Source organism: Taudactylus pleione, unplaced genomic scaffold (genome assembly GCF_031769625.1).
Source record: "Taudactylus pleione unplaced genomic scaffold, aTauple2 ptg000063l, whole genome shotgun sequence".
NCBI lineage: Eukaryota > Metazoa > Chordata > Amphibia > Anura > Myobatrachidae > Taudactylus > Taudactylus pleione.
Window position 1 is genome coordinate 2682741 of NW_028284465.1, and position 13248 is coordinate 2695988.

General features: G+C 44.6%; 1 protein-coding gene across 2 annotated transcripts in view; it reads right to left on the reverse strand.

Annotated features, from left to right (window-relative positions):
• Window positions 1-9208: 9208 nt before the first annotated feature.
• The window catches only part of SLC35F6 (solute carrier family 35 member F6), a 133114-nt gene continuing 129074 nt past the window's right edge, over window positions 9209-13248 (reverse strand). For both annotated transcript variants that reach the window (XM_088465724.1, XM_088465725.1), the window contains exon 6: window positions 9209-9908. In XM_088465724.1, coding sequence (XP_088321850.1) covers window positions 9451-9908 — 458 coding nt within the window. In that variant the 3' untranslated portion in view covers window positions 9209-9450. The remainder of the gene's footprint in view (window positions 9909-13248) is intronic.

Here is a 13248-nt window from a genome sequence, read left to right on the forward strand (position 1 = left end):
CAGAGATAGCTACTGCAGCTACACACATCATACCCAGAGATAGCTACTGCAGCTACACACATTATACCCAGAGATAGCTGCCGCAGCTACACACATTATACCCAGAGATAGCTACTGCAGCTACACTCATTATAGCCAGAGATAGCTACTGCAGCTACACACATCATACCCAGAGATAGCTACTGCAGCTACACACATTATAGCCAGACATAGCTACCGCAGCTACACACATTATAGCCAGAGATAGCTACTGCAGCTTCACACATTATAGCCAGAGATAGCTACTGCAGCTACACTCATTATACCCAGAGATAGCTACTGCAGCTACACACATTATAGCCAGAGATAGCTACTGCAGCTACACACATTATAGCCAGAGATAGTTACTGCAGCTACACACATTATAGCCAGAGATAGTTACTGCAGCTACACACATTATAGCCAGAGATAGCTACTGCAGCTACACACATTATACCCAGAGATAGGTACTGCAGCTACACACATTATACCCAGAGATAGCTTCTGCAGCTACACTCATTATACCCAGAGATAGCTACTGCAGCTACACTCATTATACCCAGAGATAGCTACTGCAGCTACACTCATTATACCCAGAGATAGCTACTGCAGCTACACTCATTATAGCCAGAGATAGCTACTGCAGCTACACACATTATACCCAGAGATAGCTACTGCAGCTACACTCATTATAGCCAGAGATAGTTACTGCAGCTACACACATTATAGCCCGAGATAGCTACTGCAGCTACACACATTATAGCCAGAGATAGATACTACAGCTACACACATTATAGACAGAAATAGCTACTGCAGCTAAACACATTACAGCCAGAGATAGCTACTGCAGCTACACACACATTATAGCCAGAGATAGCTACTGCAGTAAAACACATTATAGCCAGAGATAGCTACTGCAGCTACACACATTATAGCCAGAGAAAGCTACTGCAGCTACACACATTATAGCCAGAGATAGCTACTGCAGCTACACACATTATAGCCAGAGATAGCTACTGCAGCTACACACATTATACCCAGAGATAGCTACTGCAGCTACACACATTATAGCCAGAGATAGCTACTGCAGCTACACACATTATACCCAGAGATAGCTACTGCAGCTACACACATTATACCCAGAGATAGCTACTGCAGCTACACTTATTATACCCAGAGATAGCTACTGCAGCTACACACATTATACCCAGAGATAGCTACTGCAGCTACACACATTATACCCAGAGATAGCTACTGCAGCAACACACATTATAGCCAGAGATAGCTACTGCAGCTACACACATTATAGCCAGAGATAGCTACTGCAGCTACACTCATTATACCCAGAGATAGATACAACAGCTACACACATTATAGCCAGAGATAGCTACTGCAGCTACAGATATTATAGCCAGAGATAGCTACTGCAGCTACACACATTATACCCAGAGATAGGTACTGCAGCTACACACATTATACCCAGAGATAGCTTCTGCAGCTACACTCATTATACCCAGAGATAGCTACTGCAGCTACACTCATTATACCCAGAGATAGCTACTGCAGCTACACTCATTATACCCAGAGATAGCTACTGCAGCTACACTCATTATAGCCAGAGATAGCTACTGCAGCTACACACATTATACCCAGAGATAGCTACTGCAGCTACACTCATTATAGCCAGAGATAGTTACTGCAGCTACACACATTATAGCCAGAGATAGCTACTGCAGCTACACACATTATAGCCAGAGATAGATACTACAGCTACACACATTATAGACAGAAATAGCTACTGCAGCTAAACACATTACAGCCAGAGATAGCTACTGCAGCTACACACACATTATAGCCAGAGATAGCTACTGCAGTAAAACACATTATAGCCAGAGATAGCTACTGCAGCTACACACATTATAGCCAGAGAAAGCTACTGCAGCTACACACATTATAGCCAGAGATAGCTACTGCAGCTACACACATTATAGCCAGAGATAGCTACTGCAGCTACACACATTATACCCAGAGATAGCTACTGCAGCTACACACATTATAGCCAGAGATAGCTACTGCAGCTACACACATTATACCCAGAGATAGCTACTGCAGCTACACATATTATACCCAGAGATAGCTACTGCAGCTACACTCATTATACCCAGAGATAGCTACTGCAGCTACACTCATTATACCCAGAGATAGCTACTGCAGCTACACTCATTATAGCCAGAGATAGCTACTGCAGCTACACACATCATACCCAGAGATAGCTACTGCAGCTACACACATTATACCCAGAGATAGCTGCCGCAGCTACACACATTATACCCAGAGATAGCTACTGCAGCTACACTCATTATAGCCAGAGATAGCTACTGCAGCTACACACATCATACCCAGAGATAGCTACTGCAGCTACACACATTATAGCCAGACATAGCTACCGCAGCTACACACATTATAGCCAGAGATAGCTACTGCAGCTTCACACATTATAGCCAGAGATAGCTACTGCAGCTACACTCATTATACCCAGAGATAGCTACTGCAGCTACACACATTATAGCCAGAGATAGCTACTGCAGCTACACACATTATAGCCAGAGATAGTTACTGCAGCTACACACATTATAGCCAGAGATAGTTACTGCAGCTACACACATTATAGCCAGAGATAGCTACTGCAGCTACACACATTATACCCAGAGATAGGTACTGCAGCTACACACATTATACCCAGAGCTAGCTTCTGCAGCTACACTCATTATACCCAGAGATAGCTACTGCAGCTACACTCATTATACCCAGAGATAGCTACTGCAGCTACACTCATTATACCCAGAGATAGCTACTGCAGCTACACTCATTATAGCCAGAGATAGCTACTGCAGCTACACACATTATACCCAGAGATAGCTACTGCAGCTACACTCATTATAGCCAGAGATAGTTACTGCAGCTACACACATTATAGCCAGAGATAGCTACTGCAGCTACACACATTATAGCCAGAGATAGATACTACAGCTACACACATTATAGACAGAAATAGCTACTGCAGCTAAACACATTACAGCCAGAGATAGCTACTGCAGCTACACACACATTATAGCCAGAGATAGCTACTGCAGTAAAACACATTATAGCCAGAGATAGCTACTGCAGCTACACACATTATAGCCAGAGAAAGCTACTGCAGCTACACACATTATAGCCAGAGATAGCTACTGCAGCTACACACATTATAGCCAGAGATAGCTACTGCAGCTACACACATTAGACCCAGAGATAGCTACTGCAGCTACACACATTATAGCCAGAGATAGCTACTGCAGCTACACACATTATACCCAGAGATAGCTACTGCAGCTACACACATTATACCCAGAGATAGCTACTGCAGCTACACTTATTATACCCAGAGATAGCTACTGCAGCTACACACATTATACCCAGAGATAGCTACTGCAGCTACACACATTATACCCAGAGATAGCTACTGCAGCAACACACATTATAGCCAGAGATAGCTACTGCAGCTACACACATTATAGCCAGAGATAGCTACTGCAGCTACACTCATTATACCCAGAGATAGATACAACAGCTACACACATTATAGCCAGAGATAGCTACTGCAGCTACACATATTATAGCCAGAGATAGCTACTGCAGCTACACACATTATACCCAGAGATAGCTACTGCAGCTACACACATTATAGCCAGAGATAGCTACTGCAGCTACACACATTATAGCCAGAGATAGTTACTGCAGCTACACACATTGTATGAAGACTTTTTGTGGAATTAACGAATATTTAGCTCATCAATTATATAACAGCCTGTATTCTCATGAATTTTGGTACACACATGCAGAGTCACGTTCCTGTTTCTGAAAACTTTTTGGCTTATCTAGAACACAATAAGGGCTCAATTCAAGGCACGACTATGTGGCGCCCCCGGGTAGGTGTGACTATATGCAGAATTTACGGTAGCACCAGACTTGTGGATTTTTGTTCGCAGACCCAATAGGGGGCCAGCGTTACTATGCTGTTACAAAGGAACAACTCGCCCTAATAGAAATGACCCCTATGAGTGACTTGTGCAGCGAGCCAGCATCTGTGAGGAGAGTTTTCATACTTCTGTGAACAGAGCCTCAGGTTGCCTACAAACCACAGAGACTGAAAGTGCAATTATATCCATTTGTTTTGTCAAAGGCCACATGGAAATGTGCAGGATCTAATTCCCACGTCCCGGCCAATTATTTCTTAGCAGGGAAACTTAAAACCTAGATTATCTCAGTTTATTTCACACTCAGGTGGAGCACACAAGAGCCTTTCAAATTGCAGAAAGTGTGTATCAGGCTGACTGATAAATGTGAGACAGAATATTTATAAAGGGCATCTCCCTTTCAGCCCCGGGTAACGTGAGTTGCGTTGCGGACACTGGATATCATGCTGTGACATAGGAGGACTATCACAGCGCATGTAACAAAACACAAAATATAATAAATAGAGCAAATCTCATTATAAAATGTGTGCCAAGACTTCAACGGGGATGAAGCAGATCCCTTTTTGTTGCTGCACCTAAAACATTATAAACATTGACAATATCCTTGGACGCAGCTCGGATAAGTAATACAGCAAGAGGTGTGATGCCACCTGCTGCATTACCATCATTGCCAGGACAGAATTGCAAAGCTGCCCGCGTTTTTTAACTAGTGTAAGTATGTACCGATTCGCGCAGCAGGATAGAGGCAGATGTGCTGTACTGTAGCTTCTTTTTTTCCTTTTTTGTAATTTATCTTTTCAGTGTTTTATATTATTTTTCTTTTCAGTGTTTTTTATAATTTTTCTTTTCAGTGTTTTATATTATTTTTCTTTTCAGTGTTTTTTATAATTTTTCTTTTCAGTGTGTTATATAATTTTTCTTTTCAGTGTCTTGTAGACAAATTGAGGAATATCTGGGTTTTACGTCACTTTTACTACACTTTACAACTATCTAAGGGGCTTATCCATCATTGGGGGCCAGGTTGCCCCAAATAATAAACTCTCCAACTCGTTGCGCCAGTGGATACGTAAACACCGGAGCAATGTGGTTGGGACCCTTTTCACAACCTCGGACCTATTTCCCATATAGAAAGGAGCGGGGAGCTGGGATTTAACGCCATCTGACGATGGCATTGATTACCGCAAGCACACTCAAAAAACTTTCCGTTTTTAGAGTTCTTCTGATTACTAATAAAAAATGGGGCAATTACAAAATAAACACACGGAAACTAGCATTGTCACATCTGTAACGGGCCTATGTTATAAAAAGAAGATTATTTTTGTGTGCAAGAGACATAAATAAGCTGCGGTGGGTGGAGATAAGAATAATTATGTGTCGCTATTCGTAAATTTGCCGCAGAGGGTTTGCATCATGCATAAGAAGCCCTGATTTAACCGCTGGCCTAAGATATGATTGCTTCCTCAGATGTGTCTCACGTTTACATGCTTCAATGTTAGGAGGTGTGTACAGTACATATAACTGAGAGAGACATAAGAAACAATAGTTATTTCATGGCACTATAAATGGTGCTAGCGGGAAATACTGTAATAAGCTCACCATACATTATCTTCCCCATTATTTAATTGAAAACTTATATAAAGTAGCAACTTTAAAAGAATGAAAAATCATACTTACCTCCTAATATAACCACAAATTAATTTGTCCCCACTAATATGTTAATGAAATAATTTTCCCCCTATATGATGTTATTTTTTTGGGCTACCTTAATCATCAAATATTGGTTATTCTCATACTGCAATGTATAAATATATTTTGCCTCCTCTTGTGTTCTGATTGATCACAGAGCTTTTCCAGCAGTTATTCTGGAGGTTTTGATCACAAGTTTTCAAATCAATAAATAAGACCAGACAATATTTAAAAGACAAGATACCATTGGAAGTCTTGTAATATGCATAATAAAGTGAAATACCGTACTACACTATGGCCCTCATTCTGAGGCGGTCGCAAGAAGCGATCGCTCTCTCTGAATGAGGGTGGGCGCTTCATTTTTTAAAGTGCGGCCTCCTGGTCGCAAGCTAAGCTGTGGGTTACCACCTACAGCTTAGCTTGCAACCAGGGTGATGGTCGCGATGGTCATCACCATCGTGACCATCAGGGCTTACGACGAGACCCTAAGGGAGCTTCCTGCTCTGTTTGAGCAGGAAGCTCCCCACTGACATCACTGCTGATGTCAGTGCGGCCGCCCACAAAACAGCAGGCGTTCGCATGGGAACGCCTCCGTTTGTGCTGCCAACCCCCCCGGCCCGCCTACCAAACGGGGCGAGCTGTCGATCAACATCGACAGCCGCCCCTTTGGTAGCGAGCTCCGGAGCGAGAGTTTCTCTCTCGCTCCGGGGCTTGCGTACGCGCTGTGTGGCCGCTGCGCGTGTTGAGGACTAACCATTGAGTCGGTTGCGAGAGCATCGGTGCTTGCGACCGACTCTGAATGAGGTCCTATATGTGTATAAAGGGTCAGCTAAAGTCACCAGGAAATAAAGCTTAGAGCTTAAGAAAAACCTTCATGGTCTCCTATAGGACAAATACAGAAGACCCGACAGCCCAGATGGCAGTCCAAATTATACAACTGAACATGGCAATTATAAATGTAGGGGTAAATATCCTCAGCGGTGGATTTTGTAAGACACCGCTTCTCAGTGTGTTTAAGCCCACCATGTTTTGCTTGTAATATAATTGCTGCTTTAAATTTTGAGCTTAAACACGCCACGAGCTAGCCGCTCACAAAAGCCTCTTAGTAAATTTACCTCCTAGTTTTGTTGTCCTGGCTGATAGTGATTAGGGTGATGATGATCTACAAATTTTCAGCCATCATTAAGTTTTTCCAGTCTATAAGTGGCTACGGTTGCCAGCTATAAAGACTGGTAGCATTAAAGCGAAAAAAGTACAGCAGGTGTCATCCTAGAACACTGTCCTGAGATGCAGCAAAAATGATCGCTTTGGAAATGATGGCGTCCAAGTTTGTTATTGAACCTCGGTCATTTCAGAAATAGATGGTTTGTGCCAAGTACCTAATCATTTTTCAACACAGCTGTACCAGTGGGTGACTGAGGAAGACCTACATTTTAGTTTTAAACACCCTCTCTAGATTTATCAGTATTTTTCTCACAGAGAATGTAGATGACTGTCTGGAAGTGGGCAAAGAGAATCAGCGCTGAAATCTGGTCATGGTCGATGACAGCTACTGGTAATATCGGACCCTAAGTAACATGGCAGTTAGAAGCTCATTGGTTGGTTAGGTACATTTTCCCCCTCCACGCCAAGGCTTAGTACATTGACCCCAGTACTTGTATGTCATCATTAGTTTTTTTCTTCCCCTTGGACGTCTGCTTGAACCTTTTATCCATTGTATGGATTGTATTGTTGTAATTTTCCCTGTAAGGTGCTAAGGACACTCGGTGGCGCCATATAGGAAAAATTAGTAATAATAATAATAACAGACAACTGATTTGGAAACAAGTTACTCCCTTTTTTACAACATTATTCTATTGTCCCATATAAACACTGTAAAAACAAAAAATCTTTATTAAAGTAAGATGTGTACAAATTAAAGGCACTTACTGTATAACATATTATTACATGGAGTACAAGAGCTAGAAGTGTTTGTATCCCTGTACCTGACGTGTAACCTATTCCTATACATGTGCTGAATGAGCAGAATCCGTGGCTGAGATCGAGGGCTGGAATCTCACACATTGGCGCTGAACCTCACAATACCGGCAAGAGCACGGTGTCACCATTTCCATGGAATGTTTCACTGGAGTGTAACCAATAACTACAACACACAGGATCTACCGACAGATGTGTCCTCTCTTACTTTTTGTTCAGTCGCACCAAATAGCCCCTCAAGACGCGTTAGGTCCCATATGACTCAACCGCACCGAGTGTCTTTTTTTGTTTAAAGTGTGCGTTTTATTTGTATAAATAAAATGCATCGCGGTGAGAAAACTGCATAGCTTACACTGATCACTTAGATGTACAACATTTGTCCATCTGTGTGCGACCGAGGGGCTGATTCAGCAAGGAACGCAGATGAGAATTCGCACACCCCGGGCCGATGTTTTAGCACTGCGCGTGGATGAACTAGCCAGTGCGAGCGGGTAAGGGTATAGAGGCTACACGCAGTGTGTATGCAGACTCTTCTGATATTGTTTGACAGGAAGTGCCATTTGTGGGTGGTGACGGGGGGTGTTTGAGCGAACGCAGGCATGGGACGCCGTTATAGGGGTGTGCGTAATTAAGGCATTGCAGCGGCATACGCAGCCAGACGACTCGATGCACGCAGGAAGTGGCCACAATCCTGCACGAGATCAGGTCATCCTCTATTGTGCCTTTGGTTCCAATGGTTCTCGATGTTTCCGCTGTCTTGCAGACTATTCAGGCTTTGAGTAAAGGGAAGTGGGCGGCATTGTGTAGCGCTGGGTGTCTGCACCTTATGCTGCGGTTGCCGTGCATGTGCATTGATTCGGCCAAGTGCGTGCGTGCGCGCGCACACTTGCGTTCCTTGCTGAATCATGCCCTGAGTCTGAAGCTGTGTAAGAAGTTCTCCGAAGAAGCGGTCGCGGCTTTTCATCAGCCACGTTCCACGTTGCTGAATCTGCGATTTAGTGCGCTGCTCCCCCCGGAGCGACTCAGACTCATGCAGTATGGCGTATTGAGGCTAGGGGGTAAATTTACTAAAGTGAGAGTTTTTAGAAGTGAGTTTTAAAAGTGATGTTGCCCATAGCAACCAATCAGATTCTAGCTATTATCTTCTAGAAGGTGCTAGTTAAATGTTAAGTAAAATCTGATTGGTTGCTATGGGCAACATCACTTTTAAAACTCACTTCTAAAAACTCTCACTTTAGTAAATTTACCCCTAGGTGTATGAGGACACGTCTGTACTGTATATAAATATGTAACCTAATATCTATCCCTTATAAAACGTTTGTACATACTGTAAGGTCAACATACAGCGAAAATATGTTGCGCCATTATTCATTTTTACAATTATTTGCCATTCATTAGGTCACAAAAAATATAGTTGCGTTATACTATAATAACTTAAAGTCCTTTTATCATCTGCACTAGGCTGGACTATACCACATTGTGTCCAATTCTAAAATGATCCTGCTAAACTGTGTCATTAAATATTTTATTAAAAAAGAAATCCCAAACCCAATTAATAGAGACATATTGTGTACAGTATGTGTTTAACTTGAAAACCGTGCGTTCTCCGAGGCTCCCATCTGTGGTGCAAGCTTGTCGGGGACAGCCAGCAAAGAGCTTGGACCGGTACAGTGCAATTAATGATCCACACATACTGTACATACACCCGATATAAGAGCACTAGATGTACAGTATGAGTCCGTCAGTTTGGGCATTAACTGTCAGTGTTGATGGATGCCCGCTCACCCTGTAGGAGACTTTGAGTCTCAGCGCTCCCTTCTTTACATCGTCCGCACATCAGGGGCTTGTGGAGCCCATTGTACAGGCAGGTCCCTATCAGGAGGATGACAAAGCCGAGAATCTGCAGAGCATGAAACTTCTCCCACCCCACGGCAAGGCTGACGATCCAGATGACCACCGTCCTCAGGCTGTCCAGCACCATCCGGGTGGTGGCACTGATTTCTTTTGTCACGCTGATGCCAGCAAAGTTAAAGAAGGCTATGCTGCTGATGTTGCCCAACAAGGCCAGGATAATGAGGGGCTGGTTGCCCATTTGGCAGAAGGCATCGATAGAGTCTTCTAGAACTCCACGTTCGCTGTTGCTGAAGTCGCTGGCTGGGATGTAGTAGAATGGGATCAGCAGCAAGGCGAGGATGATGAATCCGAACAGACCTGGGGATGACAAGAACAGTGGTGGGTAACAGTGTGCTCTGAAAGGGACCACTGACCAGTTGCAAGTAGGGATGGCCATTGACAAGCTATATTTACAAACTTTCAATGGTTAACCATCGATGGTCGATGATTTGCCATTGATAGTGGAGATCCAATGGTTCCTTACCATCGATCCTACCTGGCGCAGTGAAACGGAGCATAGCTCTGCTCCCTGGTGCTACCCCCAAATTTAATTGGCCCGCTGCTCAGTAGAGAAGGGCTGACTATCGTTGGGCGAAACCATCGATGGTTTAATTTTGATTGTTACACACTATCAATGTTCACCTGGTACGATTGATGTTTATCCCACCAATGGCCACCTCTAGTTGCAGGAATATTTCACACCCTTGCCACAAGGCCACGCCCCTTGTCACTCGGCTACGCCCCCTCCATCATCTTCTAGAATGTTGTGAGGTACAGTATGCCAACATATTCTGTTACCCATTACGGTTGATCGCACTATTATTTATTATACCATCCCTTGGTGTGACACGTGGTGAGTGGTGAGTGGACAATGCGGCTTACCTTTATTAGTAAATGTCTTTGTATTATGTTTCAGGGCCTTATTCAGAGATGTGCGCTAATGTATTTGCAGCTGCGATCCCGCCCGTAGCTGATATGTGAAAATATGCTAATGTGGTAGCCGGCTGGAAATGTATTAAGACTCCCACCGGTGGCTTTGCAAATCCAAGCAAGTGCGTACAAACACGCAGCCACCGGCGCAGACCACTTGATAATCGTGCATCTGAGTAGCTCTACGGTCACGCAGACTGGCCGACTGAACTGAGTAATTGAAACCACTTTATCTGCATACGGCATCGCAGATGCAGGCTACTACACGGTCCGGAAATGGCCTGGACGCGCCTGGGTTCATTGCTGTCACACCTCGTTACCTCCCCCAAACGGTCCCTGACTGTCAATCACTTTGCAAAGAAATCCTCTCTGCAAGCGGCATCGCAAAGGTTCCTTTGGCACGTGCGCAGTGTGACAGCGATGGAGGCGCAGTGGACTGATCATTTTCTCAACTGCATAAATATCGGAATTGCGCACAAGTCTGAATCAGGCCCTCAGTGTGACATCCCTTATGGCAGAGATTTGCGGTTCGGTTTACCTGAAAACTGAACATACTCGAACTTAAGGGTTCCGAGTCTAATACAGTCCCGGCTCGGATCAGTTTTGGGGCTTTGAAAAGAACAGAATCCCGGCCTGTGTCTACCAGTGACGTCGCAATGTGGTTGCGGGGGGTGCACACCGCACCTGGGTGTCACCCGCCGATGGGTGACACCAAAGTGCCGACTCCCCCTCAGTGACTGGAGCCGGGTGCTGCACTGTAGCACTATGTGCAGAACTTGGCTCCTGACACAGTGATGGAGCCGGCACTGCGGAATGGGTATGAAATACAAATCTCAACCCCGGAAGCCGACAGATGAAGATCCCGACGGAGGTACCCTATCCCTCCCCTCCCCCCCCGAAATTCTCCCTTGGTGGTGCCTAACCCTAACTTCCATAGGGGGTGCCTAACCCTAACCCCTCCTTTCTGCACCCAAGGGCGTAGCGTGGGTGGTTCCGGCGTGATCCAACATGATATAGTTACTCCTTCTGGGGTGGTAATACCCATTTTGTCTTTGTTGGGGTATATACCGTATCCCTCCACAAGCCTGTGTTAGTGAAGCTCTGCATCATCTGGCTTCTCAGATATATGATTTGGAGTCTAAATTTCCTGACTCATTTGTTATTGTGTTAGGTGACTTCAATAGAGCAAACTTGCATAAAGAAGTTCTAAGGTACAAGTCACGTGCCCAACTAGAGAGGGACGCACGTTGGACCATTGTAATGCTATCTTAAAAGACGCTTATTGTTCTTTACCACGTGAGGCACTGGGGCTCTCTGAACATTGCTTGGTCCATCTTCTCCCGAACTATAGGCAGAAGTTGAAGGCGGTCAAGCCTAGGGTTAAGTACGTGAGGAGATGGACTAATGAGGCTAAATCTGATCTTCAGGCCTGTTTTGAGTGTACCGACTGGGGTGTTTTTGAGGCAGCAGATACTGATCTAGATGGTCTAACTGATGTTGTGACATCATATGTTGGCTTTTGTGAGGACCTGAGTGTTCCTACAAGAACTTTTCTTTCTTACAAAAATGATAAACCTTGGTTTAATGCGAAACTTAGACAGCTTCGCTGTGCCAAGGAGGAGGCATATAAAAGTGATGACCGGGTGCGGTATAATCAGGCAAGGAACTTGTTAGCCAGAGAAATCAGAGCTGCGAAAAAAGGTTTTTCAGGTAAGCTCACAAGGGAATTCCCGGCCAATGACTCTGCGTCAGTGTGGAGGGGTATGCAGGCTATTACCAACTATAAGTCAATGTCTTCTCACACTGTCACAGGTCAAAATTTGGTCGAGGACCTGAATATTTTTAACTGTCGGTTTGAAAGGCCAGAACTTGCTCTGAACTCAGGTATAGACACGTCCCTTGGTCCTGCGGAACCTCCCTTCCCTGTCTAACCTGGTCCTGGGAGTACTGTAGTTTACCAGGGCTGCAGCTCAGTGAGGACGAGGTGGCCAGGTTGTTTAATAGGTTAAGGTCCAGGAAGGCTCCTGGCCTGGACGAAGTGTCCCCCTCTGTCTTAAAAACCTGTGCTAGCCAACTGGCCCCTGTCTTTACTGGTATTTTTAACAGGTCCCTAGGGGAGTGTGTAGTTCCATCCTGCTTTAAAAATGTAAAAATTGTGCCGGTCCCAAAGAAGTCCTCCATAACGGGCTTGAATGACTATAGACCGATTGCTTTAATGTCTTGAACGGTTGGTGCTGAACTATTTGAATAGGTGGATAGGTCCCCTGCTGGACCCCATGCAGTTTCCTATAGAGTGAACAGATCAGTTGAAGATGCTGTGAATTTGGGGCTGGATTACATCTTACAGTATCTTGATTTACCAGGCACCTATGTTAGGGTGCTGTTTGTGGATTTTAGTTCCGCTTTCAACACCATTATCCCTGAGATTCTGTCCTCTGAAATGGCTAATTTGGGAGTTTCTGCATCAATGTGTCGCTGGATTGTTGATTTCTTAGTGGGCAGGAACCAGTATGTTGAAGCGGGGAAGTTCCCTTCCAGTACGAAGACTAATATTGGGGCTCCCCAGGGCTGTGTCCTTTCCCCTATTTTGTTTTCCTTGTATACGAATGACTGTATTTCTTGGGACACATCGGTTAAACTTTTAAAGTTTGCTGATGACACTACGGTCATAGGCCTGATTAAGGGGGGGATGAGTCCTCCTATAGGAGAGAGGTGGATCGGCTTGCAA